This window comes from Adelges cooleyi, unplaced genomic scaffold (assembly GCF_023614345.1).
Source record: "Adelges cooleyi isolate 19-005CV unplaced genomic scaffold, UGA_ACOO_1.1 ACOO_flye_CR_arks_rails_tigmint_CR_PRNA_30, whole genome shotgun sequence".
NCBI lineage: Eukaryota > Metazoa > Arthropoda > Insecta > Hemiptera > Adelgidae > Adelges > Adelges cooleyi.
The window spans coordinates 13,365,200-13,393,056 of record NW_026095971.1 but is presented as its reverse complement, the minus strand read 5'-3'; the positions used below and the strand labels follow the sequence as shown (position 1 = coordinate 13,393,056).

Genomic DNA, 27,857 nt, shown 5'->3' with positions numbered 1-27,857 from the left:
TCGCATAGTAATTCACCGGAGTTATAAAACGTGTATTCGAATTAATTGTGCTTCAACGAGAAGTCTTATTTTAGATTTGTTACGATGAAATAAGAACTGTGGGGACAGAACAAAACGAAACTCCAGCCAATTATTTCGTATGTTTCATAAAGGCTATTATGTTTATTTGAGCTGGAAAGAAACATCAGTACATTTATCAAAACTTGTGTTTTTCTTAACAAATAGGTACCTACAATGGAGTTCTTATTCAATATATTACTAAATACACGTGACAATGAATTGCGGCTACTGGCTAGATACCACTTTGGCGCTAACATTTAGTTCAATATGCATTTTTTTTCTAGTAAAATACGGTCATCGTTCGATGGGTGTTAACAGTCAGTTTCGACTAGTATCGAGGGAATCGCATATCTGTTGTTGTTTGCCCTCACCCTCCCCGTACAAACTTTGCAAGGACTCCACGGCCATAGCGCGTCCGTTGAATACTTGAATGTATGGGGGATAATTGGATTGAGAAATAATACTGCTAACGACCGGGCCGAAACGTCGTCCAAGAAAACTTTTCGTTGAATAGCTACTGATTTCTTTTGCACGCCTGTCGCTTCGAGTGCCGAACGAGGACTGAGGAGGTCGTGTACAAACATACGTATTCTTCCCAATTCCAATTTCACTCTCCGAAAACGGCCCGGAGGGATTCGTGTGCGAGGCACCGTTATTAAGACGTTATACTATTCTCGCATGTGTGTGCGTGGCTCTGAACAAGGTAAACATTACTCGAAGGCCCACCCCTCGCGTACCACATAACAGTTCCCCCTTAAAAATATACAATATTCTTCTTGCGGTCGGGCGGCATCGCGTCGAGCGCTACCATCCCTCGTCCCCGTCCTCCCGCCCATCGTAACAAACAGGACCGTCGTCGGCCGCGCGGCATCCGACCAAGCCGTCCCCGTCACTACTCTCAGTCAGTACTCGCACGCCGTATCGTCAGCGTTAACTGCTTTGCGCCGGTCATCGACGTCGTGTGTTCCGTCAGTCGTTTCGAATTTCTTGTGTAGTTTTTCTTTCTTTAATTTTAATATTTTCCGATCGTTTTTACGAAAAAAAAAAAAAATCTTTTTTGACGGAGTTTTTTTCTACGACGATTTTTTAATTTTAATTTTATTGTAAAAACTATTATTACCGGAGTTTTTTTTTAATCGTCAAATTTTTAGTTTGGGTTTTTTTTATTCGTGTGATGTTTGAACGAGTGCAGACGATCGGATACCGCGGAGATTTTCTGCAACAGATCACTTAAGGATCAGGTTTGTGACTCGATGGCGGCAGAGGATACGGGCGAACGGCTTGGCCGATCACGGACGTCGGTGGGCCGTTGGGCCGCGGCCGGGGTTCTATGCCTGACGGTCGCGGTATACGCATGGCACGCGCACACCTCGCTGGAGCACCGTGTGACCACGCTGGAGACTATAGTGGCCGGCATGCAGAAGCAGCTGGTCGAATACCAAATGGCATCACAGCCGCTAAGAAGCAAGCGGGACGCGACGTCCGGACAATGTTTGTGCCCTCCCGGTAAGCTCAGCCACCTATACATAACGATAATAATCCATTTTAACGAGCTATTGGAATGCGCTGTAACCTTGAATTGTCGACTGACTGTAGTGACCGCAGTAAATGGTAACTGTGGTATTATAAGTAATAGCATAATATAATATAATATATGCTCAGCGAGGGCAGAATCGAGGTTTAGACAGTCGCGTTTCCCAGATCCCGGTGCAATGACAATCGCGTTTTAACTATTAATCGAATATAGACAAATAGTCAGTAGCTACAAATGACGTTGTTCGGTCGGTTCTCAATTATCGACGACATTAGTTTTGTAAGTTTTGTATGTAGTTAACGCGTGAAAAGTTTCCTCCTCGAATGTCCACAGTGTCGGCCGAGGTAAACAAACGAAAATTACTTACTTGATATTTCCTTCGAATATACATTTTTTAAATATATGTTATTATAATAAGACAACACCGTAGTCTTATTACACCAGCGAGCAATAATGATCTCGGGGAGGAGTTGGAGATTAATGTGCCAGTCCCGTTGAAATTTAATAATAAGGTCGTCCGGCGTGGAGAAACCGCCACCGCTTCAGTGTGATATACTATAATAATAATATTGTAATATATTACACAAACCATTTCCACAGACGTTTGAAGATAAATCGAGTCTGTGTCTTTCGAGTTAACACTCAAAGCGTGCGTAGAAGAGTAGGTTAAGCCGTATTTCGACTTGACTACAATAATATTGTCATAATCACTTGTTATGGTTAATGACAACAAACACAAGAACGTTTGTACAGGCTACGGATTTGGATAAACAAAAACTATAGATTAAGGATGTAACTCATCACTCATCTGTGTACACCGACATTTAGTGTGGTTAGATCGAAAACAATCGATTCCGTTCGTTCCTTATCCGACAAAGGTACTTTTTCCATTCTTAATACGCTCGTCTGTTTCTTATTCGATTAAAATTGTAAACTGGAACCGAAACAATTCTGATCATTATCAGAAATTTCTAGTCAATATTATGTTTATACCGTGTACTGTGCAAACATTAACAATCCTATGGCAATTCACTAAAACCTTTTTCTAGTTTTCTACATAAAGGTTGTAGCAATGGTCTTCTGTCTTAGCAAAAAGTCAATCACTGCGTCGCCGCGACCTTCTTGTCGGACTTAACAAAATATAGGATGCTGGCTTGAAATATTTACACGGTTAGCGAAGTAATCTCGTTCAGTATTTATATATGTTGGCCGTGATAGGTACTGGCTATTTCTCGGGACCGTTGGATATTGACGACTGAGCTTTGGGTGTGAATCGTATATAATCGTTGGACGGAGTTGGTTATTGGTTGGCCGCCAAAAAAAAGGGTGATTTTTCGGTGGAAGATCGCACGCGGTTCGATACGTGTAATAATATACGGGATGCAAATCGGTAAAAAGTCTCCAATAGGATTTTGGCAAATACCCTCGGGTTCAGTATTTTGATTAATGATCGACCCTTGCGTCGGCCTAAGGTTTATGGCCCGTGAAAGACACGGCAACAACTCGGCCCCCGGTTTTTTTTCATATTGTCATACAAACATAATAACGTTGTGTACAATATAGTAGGCACGTTTTTTTTATTTTATATAAACTCGACCCGCACAGTAATAATACTTTATGATACACTCTGAAAAACCAATATTGCAAACCGGTCCACGACAAAACGCCTCACTCGTGTTCGATCACACGCGCCTCCCTCGTTAATACGTTATGTGTGTACGGTTGTTTGTTGTCAAACACTATGTGCTCTGTGGATGTGTGCACTCCTCTCCTTTTATTTTTTTATTCATTGCCGTCCCACCCCATCGTTACACACCTATCCGCGTTTATAATAGTATAATATTATGCGTATACAACCGCACTCGCCCTTGTGATGTCTGACAATAGACGCATAGAATTGGCGGCGGCATCTGGTACCTTTGGCATATAAAATAACCATGTGTGACTCTGCCGGAAATCCAAACTGTTTTCGCCAAAACTCGAACTAGAACGTTAACGTTATATCGCATTGATGTCTTGTTTTTACTCCACCACGTTATCAATATTATTTGTTATGGTTTGCACGACAAGGAAATATTATAATACCCCCCGCTTCTGCAAGGTTTTTTTTATTTTTCATTATGTTTGCCTCGGGGCCTGAGATTTCACATGTTTTTTAACTGTGTTTCAAGTCTCGGAAATTGAAATAAAATAATTTACAATGTAAACTAACAATCGACTCTTGTGTTTATTAATTCCAGTGGCAAATTGCTGTATGAAACCTCGGGCTATTGTCTCCGTGGCGTACAATACGCCTCTGTGATTATTATTGTTTGTCTATATGAAAATTACTCTACAGTCTATAAGCTACTATAATATGCTAAAATTCATATATTCTGATTTTGACAAGTTTATTGGGAAAATAATCGTTTTGAACACACGATAAATGATAAAACACTGTATTAAAAAACATATCAAATAATATAAATAAGTAGTTGCGTTGCGTGTTTGTAACCTTACCTAATCCGCAGGGTTAGGATTTGCATTTACGTACAAAACGAATATGTACATACTAATTAACCTATACTTACGTCAAGTATATTGGGTTTACAGTTCAAAGTAATTTGTTTCATTTTATGCCATGTGAACAATTTTCAAACATCTCTTATCAATTATTCAACGCATACGGTATATCGCCGAGAAAGATCAAGACAACTTTTTCTTCTGGTATGACGTCAAATTCATACCTAATTAGATGTTTCTTACTCATAAACCTTTAATGATTGCAAAATAAAACACTATGCGGGTAGTCGTTAGTGAAGAAGAGCGTCGTTGTGTGTGAGTATACAAACGGTCGTCGTGTATCGTGTAATGGTTTTTAATCGGATTACAAGGAGCGTCGAAGTAGATATTATAAACGTTTAAATGTGTACAATAGAAATCGGGTTAGTTTTTATAACGGGATGTTTTTAAACAGCTTAAGCGTTACAGAACATTCTCTTGGATTAAACGCACGGACCACGGTATAGAAGAAAGAAAAATGTTACTATTGTAATTTATCAAATTGCACAAAGAAATTTTCTATATTTAAGACCGTGTTGTCTTGCCCACATTTTCTACCCCGATTGAACAGATACTAAAGATATCAGAAGCGTCTCAAGTATAGCCCATGTAGTAGGGTTCATCGCTGCTCTATCTTGACTCTTAGGAGAAGGTATCCTAACGAATTCGCTATAAGGAACCGTCGCTTGAGAAAGTATAAAAGTCATAAGCATTTTTTTTACAAAATCTTAATTTAAAGGCTAAACTGTGATGTGTCATTATTAGCTCAATAACTAGGACTCTATTTTGGTAGTTAATTTATTTTTTGGACTATCATTACTATCCTTGAAAATTATTTTAAAATGTTTTTTCATTTCTACATGTTTAAGCAGACTTAAAATAACTCTTAGCTTAATTTTGGTTTTCGAGTAAAAGTTTCCATTATAAAATTAAAAGAGAACAATATTCCGGAGGGCAAGACGGTGCGTTTTTTTATTATTCCAAGTTTAACACGCTCGATACATAGTTTAGAAATAACGACTATTTTAACATTTTTAAATGACTGTAACTTTTCAAAAAATGATTTTTTAAAAAAAAAACACACCGTCGTCTTGCTCTCCGGAATATGGTTTTCTTTTAATTCTATAATGAGTACTTTTACACCTAAACCAAGATTAAGCGAGTTATTTTCAGTTGGCGAAAACATATTTTTAACACTGAAAATCACCGGTGCGACGCCCTCTTAATAATAGATCCACGATCAAAATATCGGTTTTCCAGGAGTTTGCCCTAGAACGTCGTTGAATAATTTTCCCTGACTAAAACTTATCTTGTTGCGTATTAGTATTTATACAACTCACTACTATATTGTTCTACTAATTGCTCGATGTCGTACCTGATTAGTAGCAGGTAGTTTTTCAGGAGTAAAGTTAATTTAATTAATTTACTGTAGCGTGTTGTTTACTTTGCATTTGCTCGGACGTTAATGGGAAATAACGCCAATCCATTTTACTGAATAACGGATGACACTCTAATTAAAATATTAATTTATGACAAAGCCTGAAGATTGGATTTGTTTAAGCATTATCATATTGTTTTAGGACCTCGAGTACGATGATATTGTATTGGTGAATTTTAAATTTGTATAAATGTATTTATACGGCCAGTTTTACAAGTAATTTCTATTCATAAATAGTTAGTATTGTATCGACAGATCTTCAATAAACGTGTTGTAAACTAAAATACGTGCGCTCTGGCTTCGTAACCGGAAAAACCGAGTTAAATATCCGTTAAGGGACACATAATTGGTCCGTTTCGAGTCATCCTACTAGCAAATTGTATGCAATGTGCAAAATAATTAAAAACCCTTTCGAACGCATATACACATGTAACAACAAAGAATACTAGCCAGTAGTCGTTATTGATTTTATTAGTAGAGCGGTTGTTAGAAAATGGATACGTTAGGTACGCTACAGTAAGTCTTGGAATGCTGGCCGATTTACTGTAAATCGTCTTTAGTACCTACACTACAACATGGTCTTTGGCATTTTATTGGACATACACAACTATAGTATAGGTGACGACTTTGTAACTATATGTATTTTATTTCTTATTTTCATATTCTATGACGCCTCGAGCAGCATCTTGATTATTATTGTTATATTATTTTCCACCCATTGTTAGTTGTTAGTGTTGTGTTATAACACTGTAACCGGCGTTAGAAGGTTAAAGTGAAAAACGGTGTTTCTTATGTTGTCTGATCTTGCATGTTCTAATAAACTGTTGTGTTGATTGATAAATTGGCAAAAAGCCTAAGAAGCCACCAAAAGGTTGTGACATATCATGTGTGGATATGTATACGGTTGTACGTTAAAAAAGGTTTTTTTTTATCTCGAATATATTATAATGTAACATACTCCACGTCGATGATGGAATTTGGAAAAGCACTTGAGGAAGTTTTTACGAGAGCGGTGTAAAAATTTAGGTTTATTTTCCTTCCGCCCCCCACAAGCTTTTACAACGCGTGGTTGTATTACGAGCCCATTTTCGTTTTATGAAAAGGAAATGAATTTAAAAAATGACGACTTTGTGCTTTTCAGAGAAATTGCCAAACGTACCTCTCAAGTGAAAGTTTTTCGCTTTTTACACGGTCTCGCGTGTGTATGTATGAAGAGGAAATATTTCTATTGCTTTTTCAATAAGAAAAACGTGGCAGCTGGTTAACTCAATTTATTGGTACGAGAACGTTTAAAAACTTACTCGCCGTTCTATATAAACTATAAAAGATATAAATTAAATTTTATTTTTTGATTTTGATTCGATTTATTTTTTTGATAATCTTGAACAAATATTTGTCGGTATACCTACCATTACGTCGTTTGATGCCCGAGCCGGCGCCCCTCTTTGGTTTCGGTACAATCAACGATGATTGTTAACTGCAGTGGGTTTGATGATTTTATTCTCCCTTTATCTGCACTCACTGACGACCATTTGGGAATTGTCGTTTAAAAAAAATCACTGATCGTTCGCGGTTGCCCGGAACTAGATAGGGACTGCGGCTGAAATTGGACGAAAATTAATAGCTTTAAGGGCTTTGGACTCGCGCACGTACGATACTAATATATAATAGCTTCTATGTTACATTCGCACGCAACCGGTCTTCTCCAGTTACACGTTGTCTAAATGTACATATAAACCAGACGATAGTAGTAGGAGGAGGATTGCGCGTACAGGAGCAATACATATAGAAATTCCAATTGTGGCTTTGATTACCTGTATCCGGGATACGGTTCACACAAATCTCCCATCCGTTCCCATGGTTTGTCGCCCGGACCGTCCCGGCGGCAGTAATGTTATTATTGTAATGTTCGGTGGTAGTCGCAGTAAGTATAGGGCGTAATATTGTAGTATAATAATTTACAAGATTATACAAATTGATTCCGCAAAAAAAGTAAGTGTCGCGTATGCGATATTATACTAAAAAAAATCAATTAAGAGATAAAAAAAAAAGTAAAGAAATACTTAAATTGTACAGTACTTAAAGCATGATGATTCACAACTGTAAAACGAACAATAATGGCCGGTCGCCATTTATATACACAAAAACCTTTACGAACGGGTACGCGCGCGGCTTTTTTTTCGCTTCAAATTATACTAGTATTAATAGTAACGACGTTCATAAACGACCGACAACTTTGAACCGGAATTGCGTCGATTGAATTCTAGACGTTGTTCTATGGTCGCTATGTGTTATATAACGAGAGTTGTACTACGACGGTGCCATGGAATAATAGCCGATTCGTTTTAATTCGGTTGTCGGCCATCAGCGGGTGAATTTATCGTCTGACTGGTTAATTGCACGAAACGCGGACATAAGAATGCAAAGCACGCCGCACACGCGATTGGCTCCCATCCAGTCCGCATGTGAGAGAACGACGGTTTAGTATGCGTAATTTGAATATAGGACTATGGAGTATAGCCGTGTACTGTACACGGTTCGAATAATGTAATTTTAGATGACTTGTAGTAGAAAATCTTTTAAAACGAGGTACTCGTCTTATTTATATTCGAAAAAATCCAAAGACCGCGCAGTTCTGGTGAAAAGCTTGCATCAGTCATTGTAAATCGTCCGGAAACGAACCGCCAATATCTATCAACCGTGCCCTCCCTCACCGGCTCTGTCTGTGTTCCTAGCAAACAACACCTACCGTACATGCACATTAACACCATAACACTATAACCGTGATAATATATACTACCGCCTAACGTCTGGCGGCTATTTTTGAGTGCAAGCGACAAGGGATTGTCTTTCGACGAGTCGAAATTAGATTTTCAAAATCACTACCACTCACGAGGGGGATGATAAGTCATGGACAGATTTCGGTTATAAGGTTTTCTTCACGCCTACGCCGATATAACATATGGTAGTATACTAGTGATGCTTTTGCTATGGAAAAACTTGTATTTAATAAAAACAGAAGGTCGTCATCACTCTTCAAAGTGACTTTTATGATTATTATTATTATTATTAATAAGTATTTCATTTTGAGACTCTGTTGGATTTCGCAGTTCAGTCTTTCCTTCAGCCTGCGTTCCTTGTTGATTTATTACCATGATCTGGAGAAAGCGTGGGGTGTAACTTAGAGAGGGTAAAATAACTGTGGACCGCACACAAAAGAACTCGTGCGACGTTCACGGGTATATTACTGGGTTCGGAAATCCCTCGGCTCCTGTTCCTGCGGTGACATGCCACCCGTCATCCTGTCAATACTCTTTATGGTTTTCTAAGTCCATTTTTATTCATTATTACTACCTATACATTTTTTCTGTACACCTCGTACAACTATTTTAAAGAAGTTGTAAAAAACTAAAATAAAAAATGTTACCGCATTATATGATTTGTCTTGTAGCCAGAAAAATGTAATAAATTATGTCTAAACCAGCGAATCACGTGCTAAATTAGCCTGTCAATTGATGTCCACACTACACTTATAAACTATAACTCAAAGGCGCATTTTTATTAATTTTATATTGCAGTAACCATAATTGGTTTTTGTCATAGGCATGTCTTTTGGCTAGGGGTCTATCAAAAATGTGCGACAAATTTGTTTTGTGACGATTTTCCAAAAGACATGTTCATAATCCAATATCTTTCCCATTGAGGAAGAATTTTTTTTTAACAGTATATTTAAGACCAAAAATAGTGTTGTATAAATGACCATTAAATACTTTAGTATAACTATTTGAATAACAAATGATACTGCAAGTATCCATAAGTTATGACACTTTAAATTGCAGTCTTTGCTATATATATGTTATCAAATACAAATAGTCGAACAATTATCTATTAATAATATCTATTACACAAATCAGTATAATGGCACAATAAAAATATACTCCTTTATAAAATATTTTAATCTATTTTAATTTGATGCCATGCATATGTTTTCTATGTGGGTTAATTTTTGGATACTATTAAGTTTTGTAAACTTACTCATGTCATCTTAGCTGACTCTTAATTTAAACAATTTGTGTGCGGGAACCTTTATGCTAAACCGTGTCATGTAATTAATGTTTTAATAGATTGTGAGACGGTAGAAATGTATAATATTATAAATTGTCTTTCTTAAGATGACGACATAATACCACCCGATTGTCTTAACGTCACCAAAAGTTCAGCAACTGGCTAAAATAATCTAATGTATCTTCACAGACATTCATAAAATAATAAAATATTAAATTTAATGTAGCATGTACTATTTGAGGTGTATCAAAGAGGAACGGTGTAACAACAAGGAAACGGGTAACAAAAACATCTTGTGCATAAAAATAAATATAATAACAACGACCATAATATGTATTCAGTATCAATTTGTTTAAAATAACATGATTTTAAAATATTTTATAATGCATCTTTTGTTATGTATTTTAAATGAAAAACCTTTTTATTTTATTTTACATATAATTCAGTTAATCCCAACCCCCGTCACGTAGATTGCTCGAAAATTAAATTTCAAAATATTATATGAATTCACAGTGAAGAGGATTGCCGCCATCTGTGATGAAAGTTCACTCTTTCGGTCATAATTTGAATTGTAATCTGGTCGAAAACCCGGGATGTTTAAACAACATTGATGATGGATTTTACCGTGACCATGTAAACGTACGTGGTAGGCTAAAAGTATTTAAAGGTTTGTGTTTGTATGGGCGGCGTTTTAATCGGTAGTGTAACCGCTAAGCCGGTGGTAGTCCTCGATTTTAATTTTACGCTTGAGTTGAATGCAATGCGACGGAGGATTCTAGAGAAAATTATTTTGGTTCCTTGTGGCACACACGTATAATCTGTACAACATAATGTAATCTCAGGTATACTCCAACAAATTTAGGTCAATAATCGGTGGGTGGGTTCTGTAGGTTGTGTCTATTTACGGCTTATAACGAAATATACTCAGGTATGATAAAACGGACGTCCTACCGCCTGTGCATAACGTTCACAGTCACATGAGAAACTAAAGCAGGGTTTCGGGGACTTAAACCCCCTTCGTTGTCAATGAAATTGAAAATTATTTGGGTTGTATGTAAATTTGGTTTTACATTATTATTTTTTTTTTTTTAATTTATCAAATTGTTAACTGTGTGGTAGTCATGGGCATGGCGGCTGGCACTAGCGGAATACATTTGCTGCTTAGTTAAAAAAATAATGTTATGACAGTACATAGTAATTTTTCTTAACGTTTAAATATGTAATATGTAAATGATTCGACGGTAAAAATTGCATCGTTTATAATAATGACGTGAATATATTTAAGTATTAAAACGATTATGCTTATCATTGTAGCGTAACAAAACTATTATATTTCTAATATACCGCACATGTCGTTGCGAACCGGTTTGTCGCACATTTTAATAGTTTGTTCGCACCTATATCGAATTACCACACAGATACCGCATACGGTCAAGATGTTTCAGTGTTCAGAAAATGGCGAGACCATCGGCGCGATCATCCTCTGGCAGCATGAACGAAATCCTTGAAATGTTTTTGACAATCAGGTTACCATTTGTCCGGAAGCAAACGGAGTAAATTCTTAAATTGTTTGTTACGTCATTTGCGGTTTTTCGGTCTCTCGCTGAATATTTATGATGCGACTAACGATAATTATTATAACGTTTTTATGTTCATCTGAAATCCGTTAAAAGATTTTTTAAGAATATTTTTTCAATAAAAAAAAAAGTCTGCTCGATAGGACCATGGAAACACGTAGTTTAAGTTTATCAATCGAAAAGTCTGTGATTTTTATGATAAACGATATATAAAGTACAGTCATTGATTTTATTATAAAATTAATGAAAAGTCAACGAAAAAAATTAATTAAAGCCATCCGGTTGGAAGTTTAAATTTCAAATTACTTATGTTTATATTATTCTTCTTTTATTAATTTTTTACATTTTTAAATAAAACTGTGAGTCGTCTGGAATCCGTTTGATTACGTAATTCGACTAAATTTGCCCTGGAAACCAACTGTGAATACAATACTATTAACTGATAGCTGAGTTTAATGTGTGCACCATCGTTTGATGTTTGCATGCCGAATATCCTGAATTCACACACGAGATTAACTATAAAGTGTGTGCTATCAAATAACCAAAGGACCGTTGCCATGTACAAATTATTCAACAGCTCCTCTCGCTCTTTCATTATCTTCTGTAATTTTTGATACGTGCTGAAGCCAAACTTTCGATTGTGATTGCCCCCTTTGCAAAACAATTGGATATTAATTTCTCAGTTAGTTTTAAGTCACTCGGGCGAAAACCTCTCGTTATTGCCCCAACAATACAGTATTATCATTATTATTATTGTTGAAATTATATACCTATCACTTCTGATTTGTTGAAAAAATAAATATTTATTATTTTGGATTCTCTTGAGTTAATGTTTTGCAGTTTCTGCATATTTAGTTGATATCAACAGTTTTGTACACCACTATTATGATTTATAATACCAGGTATTTTGTTTAATATTAAATATTATTGCCAACATTACTCTTTAAGGAAACAAGTTATTATAACCAGCGCTTGGGTTAAAAAATAAGATTATACTGACATAATCCGCAGTTTATAGTACACAAACATAAATAAACATAAACGTTTTAGCTTCGATGCGGAGTTGAGAAGGTATTATTTTTATCATTATGTGTTGGTATTTGTATTTATTTTTGTGTCTAGACCCACGATATATTTTAAGTCGCTGAACCGATTTCTTTATGTAGTAAGTCTATATCAGTCTACAAGTCGGAAGATACTTTATTGTACCAACAATTTATATAGCTCATATTTTTTCATCTTAAAATTACGACACTCTATAATTTTTTTTAAAACGGTCCAATTAGTTCCAAATTTGTATGGAACATTATTTAGACATAGCACTATCGATAAACATTAAAAATTAAATTGTTTTCCCCTAGAAGACGTAACAATGACAACACATTGTAGACCGACGATCAACCCTAATCGTATCCACAATAATACTCAAAATACAATTTTATGCACGTTATTGTCAATACAAGGTTTTTATAAATATTTATATTTTACCATCTACAGTTTCACATCAAAGTGTTAATTTGAAAGTGATTTTATCATTTTCAGTTATAATAATACCTGAAAACATGACTCTCTGATAGAACTCGACTGGCTTTTGTTTAAAATAATAATATAATATTATACCTAATAATCGTTTGATGATTGATTAGGTGTGAATTTTAATGATTTTTATTGGAATTTTGCGGGAAATAAAACCAAATGTGAGGCGACGCACACAGAAGCACATACCTAACCTTAAGAAACAACATTTTTTGTGTAACATTCTTATTTTGTTTATTATGGAAATTTGATTGCGTTTTTTAGTTTTATTTTTAAAAAAAATATATCAAAAGCGACGGATTTCTATTAGTTGTTCAGTGTGTTTTAAAACAGAAATGCTTTGTTTTTGTGTGAGCGTTGTTGGTTGTTCGTCTGATGGCGTCCAATTTATGTAGGTATATTTTAATTTCACTAAGTACTGCACATTTATAGTGCACTGAAACAGAATATTGCAGTATTTTCTGTGTTATGAACATAAATCGAAGTACAACAACTATATACTTCACTAGCGGCTAGACTCTATCTCTTAATATCTGACAATGCATTCAAATGGTTATATTAATTTTCGGTTAGTAAAAAATCATTTTTATTGAACTACAATACGTACCAAACGTCACCGAGAGTGAATTAACCACTATAACACTTAACGATAATTAAATATTTTGTAATTGAAAGAACGCTCCGTGACAACGATATTATTATATCATCAATCATTAACACCATCGTCGCGTTGTTTCTCTGCTACTTCATTTATTCCGTTTAGGGCTTACACCACTCGGTCTCCCCTCTAAAATTATACATACAGTTTTCCTTTGTCACCTTACATTACACTCGGTATATATACTCGATAGAGTGTTGTACTCGTCACCTTTACTTTTCTACCCTATTCGTCTTTCGACGTGTCGTTGACTTGTGGCTATTAGTCTTTTTCGTGACTTAAATTACTTCACTCGATACGCTCATTTTTCAATTTCTCTGTCAATCTTGCCCACACTCCATACGAGTCACCAACTCTATTTTTATTTCATTGTTTCTGTTGTAAGGACATAGGGGGTTTTATTTTATTACACGACACATTTTGCTAAGCCATGGTTATATTTTGATCTATATGAATATATTTTTTTCCATTTCGAACCATTAAGTTCAATACATTTTAACTCAGCAATTAATTTAAACGTTTTAGTTGCGGTCAACCGATACAAAATTATTAAATTGTCTGTTTAAATATTAAAAATAACTGTGCCGTGGCATCCGGTAGCTATACTGCACATTTCAGTAGTGTTTAAATATTTATTTAAAAAGCATTTGAAAAAAGTACTGTTTCTTTTAAATAGTTAATTATTCAAAAACAGTTTTATATGTGACGATGTTTTTAATGTTAAAATTATTTATTTTCTGTATTGTTTTATGTAGGCGTGCAGTGTACTAATGACGAAGAAAAACTTTACAGGATAAAAATATATGAGAAATGCACTGTTTGTATAGTCTATAGTTAATGATTACTGTTTAGAGAACAACACGTTTGGTAAACACAATAATATATTAAATTTTGGCGTTAGAAAGTTTTTATTTGTTCGTCGATATTTTGGATTTAATGTTTTTTCTCAGAAGGAACCATTAAAATAACTTTGACGGCCCGTTATTGTGTGTTAAGCGTTCGATCTGGAAACCGTCACAATCACGTAATATATTTTTCTTCAATAAGAGTTGTACACTTATCATCTTGTACTTTTCGTGTCAAACGACAATACAACTAGAGCGCGTTTACCGAGCGATGTAGACAGTTTTCCAAAAGCAGTGGCCAACCGCTTTCTATCCCCGTATTGTTGTTATTTTGGGAACTTTGTCTTGTTTACACAATCCTTCCCATTATTTGTCCATTTGTGATCTAATACGCGCATACTAGAAAAAAATAAAATACTAATAATTTTTCCATGCCTTACAAAGTTATCTGTTGAGTTCTGGGCTTGTCGTTAAAATAATTTATCATAACGAATTTGCATTTTCGGCGGTGCGAAAGTTTTTATAATGTATATGGACTCCGATCGTCGTGACATATAATTATTATTTTGGTCCACACGACCAATCGCCAACACGTGTAAACTTTATTGTTTGCGTTAACCAAATTTCATTCCAAATGCAAAGGTAATAACTAAAATTAAAAAAAAAAAAAAACACCCCTGTACACGGCCGTCAAACCGTTTTGTTAATCACCACACTGGTCGGTTGTGCAACGAGTTTACCGCGGCGGTGGGTCGGGGGCGGTTTTTTAATATTTTTTTCTGTTTTGACGTGAGAATGTACATATACACAGAAAACCGCGGCCGTTGTGTGTGGTCCGTCGAAAAATATATTAAATCATAATAATAATAATAATAAAAACAATAATCGTATATTAACGCCGTGCCGCCGTTTTGGCCGTCTCGTAATTTCACCGGGCCGCGAACTAGCCTGTAATACACTACACGTGCACCGTATAATATACATATTTAATCATACACAGCATAGTAACATACCACACGGTCAGATCAAATCGATGCGGTATATATAAACTCAGGTACATGTATATTATACGCCTCTATCGATTCTCTTCTGGCAGCCCGACTACCGTGAGCGAATCACTGCTCGCATACATTTGGTGATTTTCTTCATTTGTCTCTTTCTCTCTCTTTCGATTCACGGATTTTTCCTCCCACGCACCATAGGGGATTTCACCAGACCCGCGTTAATAAATTTCGCCTTGTTTGTTATAAATCCGAGGGCCTACATCGATCAGTCCCCACGATTTCCGTCGGATTCCCACCGTAATAATATTATAATGTCAAAGCGGACACGGTCAACGTGAAAACGGTCATTTTGCTGCCCCAAAATCCTGTAGTATGATGTATAGTAGACTTTTAGCCGAGTACGAGTCGGCCACTTCCGGCGAACACTTCATTCCGCGTTATTAGAGCTCGTGTAATTTATGCACATTCAGTAAACAATATACCTATGTATACATTTTTTGTTTATGCAAAACGAGGAGGGTCGTTTGTTTTCATATCCCGTCGACAACGACGGTGCAAAGATCCGCTTACAAAATGCTAATTCATTCCATTAAAACTCTTCTCCCTTACAATATTATTAGAGAATACTCATTTAACTTCTGACAGCGACTTTTGTGAGCCACTCCCACGTTCCGGACGCACACCGTGACTGTTCTTAATTTAGAGTTCGATGATGTTGATTTAATTTGAACGCTAAATATTCAACACGGGGCAAAGGACAATTTGAATTACGAACTTATCAAACAGTAGTAGTAACAGTTGGACTCCTAAGAAATTCCATGTTTTGATTATCAGAACATTTTATAGTTGTCCGGACGCCAGAAACGACTGTTATAAAAAACAATATTTTAATACACCATACAATACAATTGTTTTTATTTATGATACTTTCTATAACTATTATGTTAATATGCCGTAGAGTGTTTGTATATTAAATATGTAAAATACGGTTTATACTTAGGGTATAATAATAATAAATAATAATTAATACGCTAATATGTCTTGAAGCAAGAAAGTAATAAAAAAAACGTTTCTATTATATTCTAGTGCTATACTAACTTATAACAGCATGAATAGGCAGAAAAAAATTAAGATCTTGCGGTACAAAAAACAATACAAATATTTATAATATGTAATGAAACAAGAAATTTAACCCGTGTTAGTTTTTAAATGAAATTACAGTAGTTTTATACGAATTAAAACCCGTTTTTGTTTTAACTAATAACTAAAAAAGTTAATTAAACGTTTTTGCCTTGCGATTTGTATTTTTGAATGTGAAAATTACCTCTTAGGTTGGCTAATTAGTTAAATCTATAACAATGACGACAAAGTATACCTACAGAATAAACCGCACCGACCTTTGTAACGATCCTTTGTTTGACAATTTACGATAATCTCATAACCCTATCCCCATTGTCCTCTTATAAAACAGCATAGCCGGTAGCGTCGATCACAATTAGAAACTTACAAGTAATAAAAATACTTTTCTAAAGTGATGGACTTCTGCAAAATATTTAGAGTAGTACAGTTAATAAATAAAAACCCTTGCATATTTTGGTGATTATTTCTGATATTTTACAAGCCAAACGTTTTTAAACTTTAAGTTGATGCATTCATGGCATTCTACTATTGAGTTTACCTCTGTAACAGCATAAAACAAGTGTTCCCGTTCAGGACTTTTTTAAAAGGTTCTGAACAGACATTTGGAAGCCTTCTTAAACTTTCCCTGGCTATCATGTAAACTTAACTGGAGTTGCCATTTTTTTATGTTTTGGGCTATTGCATTACAAAATAGAGTGGACATTAGCGTTGGCGGCGTTATAGTATATTATGATTAGTGTTTCACTCATTTGGCTTTTGGCAGACTTACTAAGATCCTAGGATATTATTTCAGTTTTTTTTAGCAAACGTAATGTAAATTGAAATGACAGTTTGCTCAAGTTTATTTTTTTTTTTATTAAAGAATTATAATTCTAGGTTCTATTATTTACGTAAATTTATTTGCAAATATAATAATGTTTTCTAATGTACATTTTCCATCATTTTCTTTCTTCTACGAAAAATCAACTACGCTGATTTTAGACCAATATTAAAAAAAAAATCTATTTGTTTTGTGGAAAAAACTTAGTTGCGTCGTGCTATTCAGTATTCTAAAGCTTACAAAATTATTTTTTCAATGACATGATGGTAGTTTTAATCAGTATATATTTTACTGTAGTTTTCTAAGGAAATTTAAACTTTTCTTTTTGTTTAGATAATAAAAATAATAACAATAAAAACTTTCCGGGACAACCAAAAAAACATGGGATGAAAAAGAAAAATCTTAGCGAATTAACTGCCATAACATTTATTTTATTTATATGCAGCTACAGATGAGACACGTGTATCGTTTTGATTTATTTATGAACTGGGGTATATTTTTTAATATTTATAACATCATCTTATAGTAAAATGATATGTATGTAATATGTTTAATGATTTAAACGCTCTTAACGTCAATTATTTTCAACTTTTCAAGTACTCTGATTATGCTGTTTACACGACGTATTGCCTATGATAAAACATTGCACACAAAAATCCACCTTAAGTTTGCAGTAAAAAACGATGGGATGAAAAGACGTAGTAAGTAAGAAAAGTAAACTTGACGAAAAATGATTTTATAATAATTCAAGGGGTAAGTCTTGAGTATTGTTTGACTTAAGTTTTATTAATTACACTCTAGTGTGCTAAACGGCTTATATTGTTCAAACGCACGCCCTAAAGCGCTTAATAATAATTGGAAGTGTCAAATCTAGAGATCGTCTGCTATGATTTTAGGGTTTGCAATTTTCGTTCACTGTGTAGTGTGATAGTTCACGCCTTACGGTTGTATTGCATTATTTATCATTATGTACTTTGGAAAGAGTGAAGGGTGTAACGGTTCTAGATAGATTACAAACTAGAAACTATCTTAATATAATAACGTAGTACAAGTTTTGTACTCATATATATTAGCATGTTAGCTTGTGGTATATAATATTCACAAAGTTCGACCAGGAGAAATCCTATAATTTTAATTAAATTATCAAACACAACAAAAAAAGAGAACAGTTAAACGACATTTTGATACTATAAATTCGAATTGGGGTACGCTTTATTTAGGATACCTATTATAATGTGACCATTATATGTAGATAAATAACGATTTGTATTTTTTAAAATATACCCTACAGTCTGTTGTAAGTGATGATGGTAACATCATTACTACGGGAATAAGAGTACAGTACTACTAAAAAGTGTATTTTTTGTGGTAAAAGGAATTTTTTAATATTATATTTTACTAATACAGAATAAAGAAGTCTAATGAAAAACATTAGGGAATTTCTTAAAAACGTTCTTAAAGTCCAGATAAGGAGGGATATTTAAGTAGTTTCATTAGAGCACACTAGCTACTCTTCCTATACCCAAGTATAGTTGGAGGTTGAGTGTTCCATCGACCACTTGATGCGAATAAGAAAACGACAACGTTTAGCTTTAATTATGTGGATTACATAAAACCAGAAGATTATAACTATATAATAAGTCTTTGTCCGGTGATGCTCAAATAAAAAAGCGTTGGTTGTCGTATACGGCGGTTCCAAGTTTCTACTGTAAGTTCTGGAATTTTAATGCGATGGAAATAATACTACAATAATATTATGTACTCTAAGAGTTATCATACAAGCCAGCATTACGAGCAATAATATAATCTCGGAGTAGCAGTCCGTCGTTGGTCGGTATAATTGATTTCGAACGATCGCGTGTTGCCAACCACTGTCAGGGTCTACTTGCCCATATGAACACCGGGTGTTGCATAATTTATCCCCGCATAAGCGTTTTTTTTGACATTGTATGATTTTACGGGGTAAATGATTCATGCAAACGGCGAAAACCCCCGTTTAATTTAACATGCATGTACGATTCAATAATAGCTATCACGGCGTTAGGCGATACTGTCATATTGATCATGTGTGTGACATGACAAGAATATTTTCGATTGTCGAGTTATAGGCGTGGAAATCACTGTTTAGATATACAGTTTATATATTATATGCTAAATTATATTTGCCCATTGCATTCCATTATAATATAGTCTTGTATTACAAGTTTCATGATGAAAATACGAAAATTCGATTTTTTTCTCCTATTTTATCATTATTGTTGTTAAGAAATATGAGTTTTAGCAAGTGTTTTGAGTTGAAATGAATAATTTAATAACCTCATGGTTCGTTGATTGTACCAGGTTAATATCGGACCGCGACCGCGCACATGTATATCTAACGCTAAGAGGCGTAACACGTGCTGATATTCCACGCTACTGAAGCTTGTGCGATGCACCAATCTTTGCACTTGAAACAAGGCTTACTCTACTACTTGACGTTATAGGTACTTACACGTCCCGGACACGTTACAACCCACTGCAAACGCCGAATAAGAACATTAACACGACTTGATAATATTAATGGCTTTGTGCAGGCCACGAAAAGTGAAAACCTGTTTAAGTCTTATTTTGTAAAATAGTGTATTAAACGAAGTTTGATTCGAACAAAACAGACAGCCAACGAGCAATTTCATAGTATACTACAAACGAGCCGGCTTTTATGTACATTCCTCGACAGTATTTTCATTAATGACTTAGAGGCGCCAGGCCGAAGGGCCGATAATATCATTTTGTAGAGCCGAGAATTTTATTGAGCTTGTAAAAGGGACCGCGTGGGGCCACGTACGCACAGTGCCCGTACAGGGTTGTAAACAACTCGTCGACCTGCTTTTTATATTTTTATTACCTCGATAAAGGGATAGGCGAGAGGGTGGTTTCCGGGATCGGTACTCGGCGAGTTGCACTTAAAAGTATCTCTCACCCTATTTGAAGCAGAGGCGGTACCTCCGCGTTCTTATGTACGGTTCTCTCGAAGACAGAGAGAGGCAAATAGACGTCAAGGATGTGGCAATCAAGTTATAGTATTATTATGCACACCGCGTCACAGTACTAACACTTACACGCATATAGTCGCTGATTATAGACAAATCGTGATCGACAGCTGTTGTCGGTTAAAAAAAAAATTATAATAATATATTATGATCGAGTATGTTATTCTACGCGGTCACGAAACAGCGGCCTTAAACTGGGTCGTTTATGTTTATAGAAGATGTGCAAAAACCCTAAGAAACTGCTCTTTTGAGCGGAATAAATCCGTTTGCCGTTCGGATCACAATCGTCTCGAGTTTCGATACGGTTGAAATGTTATAAAACCTCAGATTTAATTTCTTTCATTTTCCCCCATAGTTCTTACACTGTAGTTGATACGACACAGAATCGACATCATAATCTCAGAGTCTGCGCCGAACTGATCAAACAGACTCGTTTTTGTTATTCAAACAGAGAAAATCTACTTACCGCTTGTGCCGGCTCGATACATGACTTCATAACAATCGGTTTGGACGCGAAGGCTCCCTCCGGTTGGTTGAACTTCTTAAGATACATACAACACGATCGGGTTTGAGTAAATCTCTCCGCTAAGGCCGTGTCCGAACCTCTCACATTCAATTAGACGTTGTTTGCTGTCGGCAGGGGGTTGTTTACGTTCACTTTGTCGTATTTACACTTCACATCATACACATGTTCATTTACAATATTATTATTTATTCTCTTCGCCTGTATACGAGTGGATATGTACTTATATGGATAATAATTGGGTCAAAAGCAAAAGTGACTGTATAGTAGAGAGACGGACCTGTGGGTGGCCGTTCGCAGCCAACCAGCTAATTACAATAATATCTGACGGCCACACATTGCGCTTCCCCCGCCACTTTATGTTAATATACCCGCCTGTATATACAATAATTGTATTATGATTATTAATGTACGAGTGGAAACGATTACGATGACACTTACCTCTACTAACGACAGCGTCCTAGAGTTAATTTCGTTTACAAGATAGACACGACAGCTTTGAATGTCAATTTGTCATTCGCTCGTTTATTTTTTTTCTAAGACGGTGTACCATACTAATTTACTGCAACGACGACTTGAAGGATAATTTAACTCCTTATCAAGTGTCGTATCGCTGGGGCTCTTCCCAAATTGAGCTCTCGCTCAGAGGAATTCAAACCGAGTGAGGTAGTCAATCTGGTTATGACCTATCTTTACCGCGGGCGCCACTACCGTATTACGTTTGTTTTTTGGAACCACAACTCCTTACCAACACTTCAGTTGATGGTTCAGCGTTACCAGCATTTGTATCAGTGAAGAACTTGGATCTAAAGTAATGCTTTGTCATATACATGCCGACTCCTGATGTATAATGTAAAAGTACTATTATTTTATTCAACGCGAGTTCATATCTATACTAAACGTGCCGTGTATTTATAATTTCCAATAAATCCGTTCTCGTAGTAAAATATGTTAGGCAATTGCCGACAAGAGCCTTAAGAGTATAATGTACGTGCCATTAAATAAAACCATTTGGCGAGAGAGTGGATAGACGAACGGATTGGCGCGGCTTCGTGTCGTTAAAGAGGGCCGAGGGGTACTAAAAGTCTATACGGACAATAAATAATTTTCATTTGTTATTTGCAAAAACGGCGACTACCTCTGTGTGCAGTCGGAGTTATAAAACGTCCCAAAGGCTTATTGCCGCAACTACGTTTTCGCATTTTACACACACTGCGGGGCTAGGGAACGCATGGGGTCTATAAATATATGTACGTGCGGCCGCCAAACGTTTTTTGTCCACAAGTGGCGTTTAATGGTCCGAGAAAACATATCCGGCAAAGGACGAGGAGAGCGGTCTTTTTGTCTACCAGCTACTCTCTATATACAGGGCGGTCGGTAGTATATTATCGGCGCTATTTATAAATTCGTTAAACTGTCGACGGCGGTCGAAGCAACAATCAATTGGGGGAAGAAAAAGTAACTAGTACTTACTTTGGCTTTGCAACTACTGTTCTGCCTATCTGTGTGTATCTCTGTCCGTACGGCGTTCTTGCTGGCGACAATACAGTATATCCGTATCCGTCCATAGTTGTTAAGCTAAATATTTTATACACCAATGTAAAATGACTAAAATATCGTTTCAAAGATAATAAAAATAAGATTAAATACACGTAAACTTTTGTCGTTTTGTAATCGTTTGCCTACCAGATAAATCATAACACACGATAAAAGGGAAACTGTAGCGATTTCAATATGAAACAATCGAAATTAGCGAAAAAATATCGATTACCAATACTGTCAACTGCCTATTAGTTAGTTTTCAAATAGCATCGAACAATATCATCAGTTATCATGTAGGTAGTTATAAAGAATGTGTTTGCTACAATGCATACATTTCTTTGAGGCAAAACTAGAGTAGATTCCTGTTCTGTTTTATAGAAGAAGTGACTTTTAAATAATTGACAATAGCTCTATGTGTATTGAGTGTAAGTTAAACCTAATAAGCTAGCGCAGTTGAGTTAAGTACCAAATATTCGATAACGAAAATCATTAAGTATGAACCGTATAGGAAAATATTGACATAATAGTTAATACTAACTCGCAATTTTCCAACAACATCTTAAGAGTGTAGTTAACTCCAGACTCGGGTGACTCAAGTATACTGTGACTCGCCAGTGTTTAAGTTCAACGTAGGCTGACATAATATATTTTACGGATGGTTCGTTCGAATAAAAATGGGGAGAAAAAACATTTATTAAATATAAAACCTACGGTATTGTGTGCGTGCGTCGTGGAAAAGAAATCCAAGAGAATGCAGTTTTGACAAAATGGTATGTGACAGTGGTCTGCGCGCATACACACGCATATACGAGAGATGTTTATCAGACGAGCACGTCTGGCACGTTTTTACGGTGCATACTAAGTGCGTGTTGTGAAGCAGGAGCATCTTGGGGAGATTTGTATTATATTACGGTGATGACCGGTTCGGCAATACCAATAAAAACGGCCGTTTACTGCATTATAAAAAAACTCGTAAAGTAAAATAAGGGTAAATAGAAGTAAAACCATGAGCATACACGTCTAATTAGTCGGTTTATCGTTCTGTTGTCACTATAATATATTATGGTCATAATACTTAAACGTACTCTAATAATGTTATTTATTTAAAATCACCCCGTCATTTGAACGAGGAGCAAGAGGTACATTTATGTGTATTTTTGTTAATTTTTTCAGCGCGAAATAACCCTATTATAAATAGCGCCAACCGCACCGATATTATTTTACTGTTCATATAATACATATACTTTTTATGACAAAAAAAAACATTTTTTTTCCGCTTTACGGAAAAACATTAAAGCAAGGATATGATTATGATCTGTAACGAGGTGCAAACATTCCGTGGTTCCGTTGTTTAGTTGCCATTAAAGTATCACATCATAATATGTTTGGCGAAATGAATTTCCCGTAAAAAGGTGTCACGAAATAATGAAGATAACGATGTATTTCCAGCCCAAAAACATAATATCCACGTTAAAAAAATATAATAAAGCATCAGCAAGTTTTATAACAATCACACTGTATTTTGTACAATATCATTACAAGAAGTGCACATCTATGCATACAAATATACAACTTTAGAACAGTCCCATAAAATAAATTCAGAATATGTCTCTGCTATGAATCGGATGAAGACATTTTTAGCGAAGAAAAAGAACAGTTTGCTTCAATTTCAGTTTATCATCTGGTTAAAATATTGAAAAATGCTATCATCGATTTATTTTTCAGAGAAAGTACACACTTACAATTCAGTGTATTGTAGTAATTGCGGATATATCGAAGTAGTGCGTATTGGGAAGTACAACGTTTGTCGGTAGGATTCGTTTGCAAACAAGTCTTGATTTATGGACACATGGCGATAAAAGAGAAAATAGCTTTGTCGACATTTTCAGATTTATCTCTATAGTAATCTTCTATCGTGTGTGGAATGAGAGCAGTTTTTTGCTGCGGATTGCCGGTTAAGTATTTTTATTTGACGCGTTTCCCTTCGAAACATATACCTATAAATATACTTACTTGTTACATTATGACATAATATATTGTCAAGAGCTTTCAATGGGTTGTATTTGACATGGACTAAAATCCATGTGACGTGGCTATTACGGTTTTAACTCGCTTAGATATGAAGTATTTAACTCTCCATTCATTGCTCTTAATCAATATTCGACCGATTTGTTTGTATAACATACAAAAAGTACTTGGATTTTTTTCCCCTAAAATATTAAACAATTACCATTCTTAGACATGCCTACTTAAATAGTAGTAGCTGTATCAGAATACTAATTCTTACGCTCGCGTAATAAGCAATAATCTTTGTGTCCAGCCGGAATCAAGTGGTTTCATTGCATTGCGCCGGGATGAACAAAATACACATAAGAGGTTCAATGACCTTATCAATAACAATTTAGTACCATGTTCGTTGACGGTATAAATATGTGGGAATAATTTGGCCGACGGTCTTCTTGTTAAAATATAATACATTTTTATCACACTTTGAGATCGCCAATTTCCTTAAAATTTGAACCGGTTAAAACGTCTTAAACGTCTTTTGGCTTACGAAGACACATTAGAAAACGCAACCTTAAATATTGATGAGAATAGTTTATTTTAAGTAATTTTTTAGAATTGCCGCGGAGCAGTTTTATTGTTATTGTTAGAAGAAATTAAAATACTGGTAAAATTTGAATTAAGAACATTATCAATATTTCAGTTGGAATACTTTCAGTATAATTTTCCAAATGAACATTATAAAAATAGTCAAATTGGTTCCGACTATTTTTTTTTTGCTTATCATTTTAATATGTTAAAATCGATGTTTCTTTATGAAATTTGATCAATGGTTTTTCCAGTAGTAGGGTGGAAATGTTATTTTATTTATTCGTATTGCAGTGGTAGAAAACAATGGGTTGAAATAGATAATACTTAATATTAACTTTGATTCTAAGTCCCCAAACTACTAAGATTTCGAATTAATATTTACTAGTCTTTATTTTATATTGTATAAAGGATTTGGTTTAGCTACTAGGAAATCCGGGTACACTACACAGGCAACAAATCTTCATTGTAAACCTTCTTAACTTTTCATCTAAGGTATTATAATTATGATAGGTATATATAAATAAATCGACCTAAGTCTAACTGAAGTACGGCGCTTCGGGGTCTAAATTATAATTATTATAATGTCTTATTATTAATTATATTGTTGTATTGTTATATTGTTCACACGACCGTTTAATAGATCTTTACTAAAATATTACGATAAAAACGTTTCTAACCACGACGGCTAATTATCGTCGCCGGCATAAACCCTCCAAATCTTTAACTCGAGGAGACGTAAAAATTATTATAATACGAATATTACTATATAATAATATTAAATTTAGTATAGCTGTAAGTAGGTCGTGCCCATTATACGTATTATTGCCAATCCGATGTAAGTATATCCGATTACACTGAAGATTATAGCATATTATCATTATTATTATATTATATAAGTCGCCGTAAGGGGTAAATAAATGTCGGACGGACAGTCATGATTCTATAAGAACACCTATACTCTCAATTATTCGTGCTCCCTTAAAAGTACATGAGCCTATTTCAGGCGTCACGGGGTCTTTTGGTGTAAACCTTGTAATGATAAATGTAATACTCGGCGTAGAAGTCTGTACATTAAAAGAATCGATAACAGCAACGTGGATCTCGCTGTAACGCGGTCTTGTGTTCATACCTCTTGGTCACGCTCGCATCCCGTTCGAGGACGATCTTCGTTGTCTACATACCTCGGTGGGACCATCCAATTATTTACCCTTTGTCTACCTACGCATATCCGTGTATAATATTAAATAATAGCTAGTCTATGGATATATATATATATATATATATATGTATAAATGCATAGAGGTACATACATAATATTATATAGCATACATTTATTTATACATTTCTTAAAAAACAAATAAGACGTTCGACTATAATGTGAATGAAGTAATAAACGATATATTTTTTTGATTAATATGTATATAGGTTGTTATTTTGTATTTGATTAAACAGTAAATAGCTAGAAGTACGTACTAGTTGGTACGTACTTCAAATTTAATTTACAAAATAACTATAAAAAAAATTTTACAAAAATAAAAAAATACAATTGTAATATTTTACGCTGTATTAGAAAACAAAATATCAAAAGAAATACATATACCTAAGTAACGGACAGATTCAAGATTATATCTGTACACTGTTTCGGATCACAAATAATAATATAACAATAATAATAAGATCTTTGTTTGGGATAACGCAACGGCGAACATTTTGTTTTGTAATCGAACAACCATAGTCTTTTGTGTGGTTGCCATTGAATAAGTAAAAAACATCGAGTTGATTGATTACAATAAAATGTTTGTTTATTATTACTTTTACGGCAGCTGCTTAACATTTTTACGGCTTTCGTATTCGTATTCTAGTTGTTTGCGGTTTATTGAAAATAATTTTGTATATTCAATTTTATAACTAAGATAATTGTATGCTCGTTTTAGATCATTATTGAAGTTAACAGTTTGAAAAACGTTTACTCATAATTAGCGATAACATTGACAACGTAAGCTGTAAATAAATTTATAAATATTTAATCATTTATTTTAATAGTTAATGTATTGCTTCAAGCTAATTAAACTTGTCTAAATTACGACTGATATTTAATTTACAATGATAGTATTGTTAATATCAAAATATGTCATCCAAAAGTCTGTTTACATACAAGTCAAAGACCACCCATACCCAAATCATAATAGTAGTTGGTTGATTTCCAGAATTTGACTAGCATATCCATTATAATATTTTATCCCACTGGGAGAGGGTTTGTGGGCAAATACCGTGGCTTTGGAATATGCACGGGACATCAGGGGAAATATTGCTGTGTGTGCAAAAGCATATAATGTTAGTTTATGCAGTGGTTATGAGCTGCGTATGTAAACGCGTTGGAAAGGCAACGTTAATATTGAATGGGAAAGTGTACATCGAAATGAATACATTATTTTGTGGATATTCAACGCGTCACTCAAAATTTAGTTTAATCTAGCCAAGTTTCCATACAGAACAACGTTTGCATACGAATTGCCGTCGTTCTGGAGTACAGCACTTACTACGCCAGTTTGAAATATTATATAATGCCTTAGCAGAAGACTTCTTCGCAATAGTTTATACAAATGTAATTAAAACGAATTTAATGTAAGTACTAAGTACTGTAACGTTCGAAAAATACAATAAATATAATTAAGAAAGCTATAATGCCGTGACAGCGGTTGAGGATTAAGACGCAGCTTAGTACAAAGTAATAGGAGAGGTATACAGTTTTTTCAAACTCGATACTCTGCCGGTAATAAGTAGATTAACCGCGACTTTCAGACGTTGAGTTATTTATTCTGTATACAAAATTCCAAATAAAAAAAAAGAATGTCTCGACCAACTTTTTTTTTTGTATTGAATGTTTTTTTAATCAGAAAGATGACCTAGGTTTGCCTCTCGGTACGATATGGCCAATGCCAGAGAAATT

General features: G+C 34.9%; 1 protein-coding gene across 10 annotated transcripts in view; it reads left to right on the top strand.

Moving 5' to 3' along the window:
• Nucleotides 1-953: 953 nt before the first annotated feature.
• LOC126839239 (collagen alpha chain CG42342) overlaps nt 954-27,857 on the top strand; it is a 76,592-nt gene continuing 49,688 nt past the window's right edge. For all 10 annotated transcript variants that reach the window (XM_050574417.1, XM_050574418.1, XM_050574413.1 and 7 more), the window contains exon 1: nt 954-1,566. In XM_050574417.1, the coding sequence (XP_050430374.1) occupies nt 1,314-1,566 (253 nt within the window). In that variant the 5' untranslated portion in view covers nt 954-1,313. The remainder of the gene's footprint in view (nt 1,567-27,857) is intronic.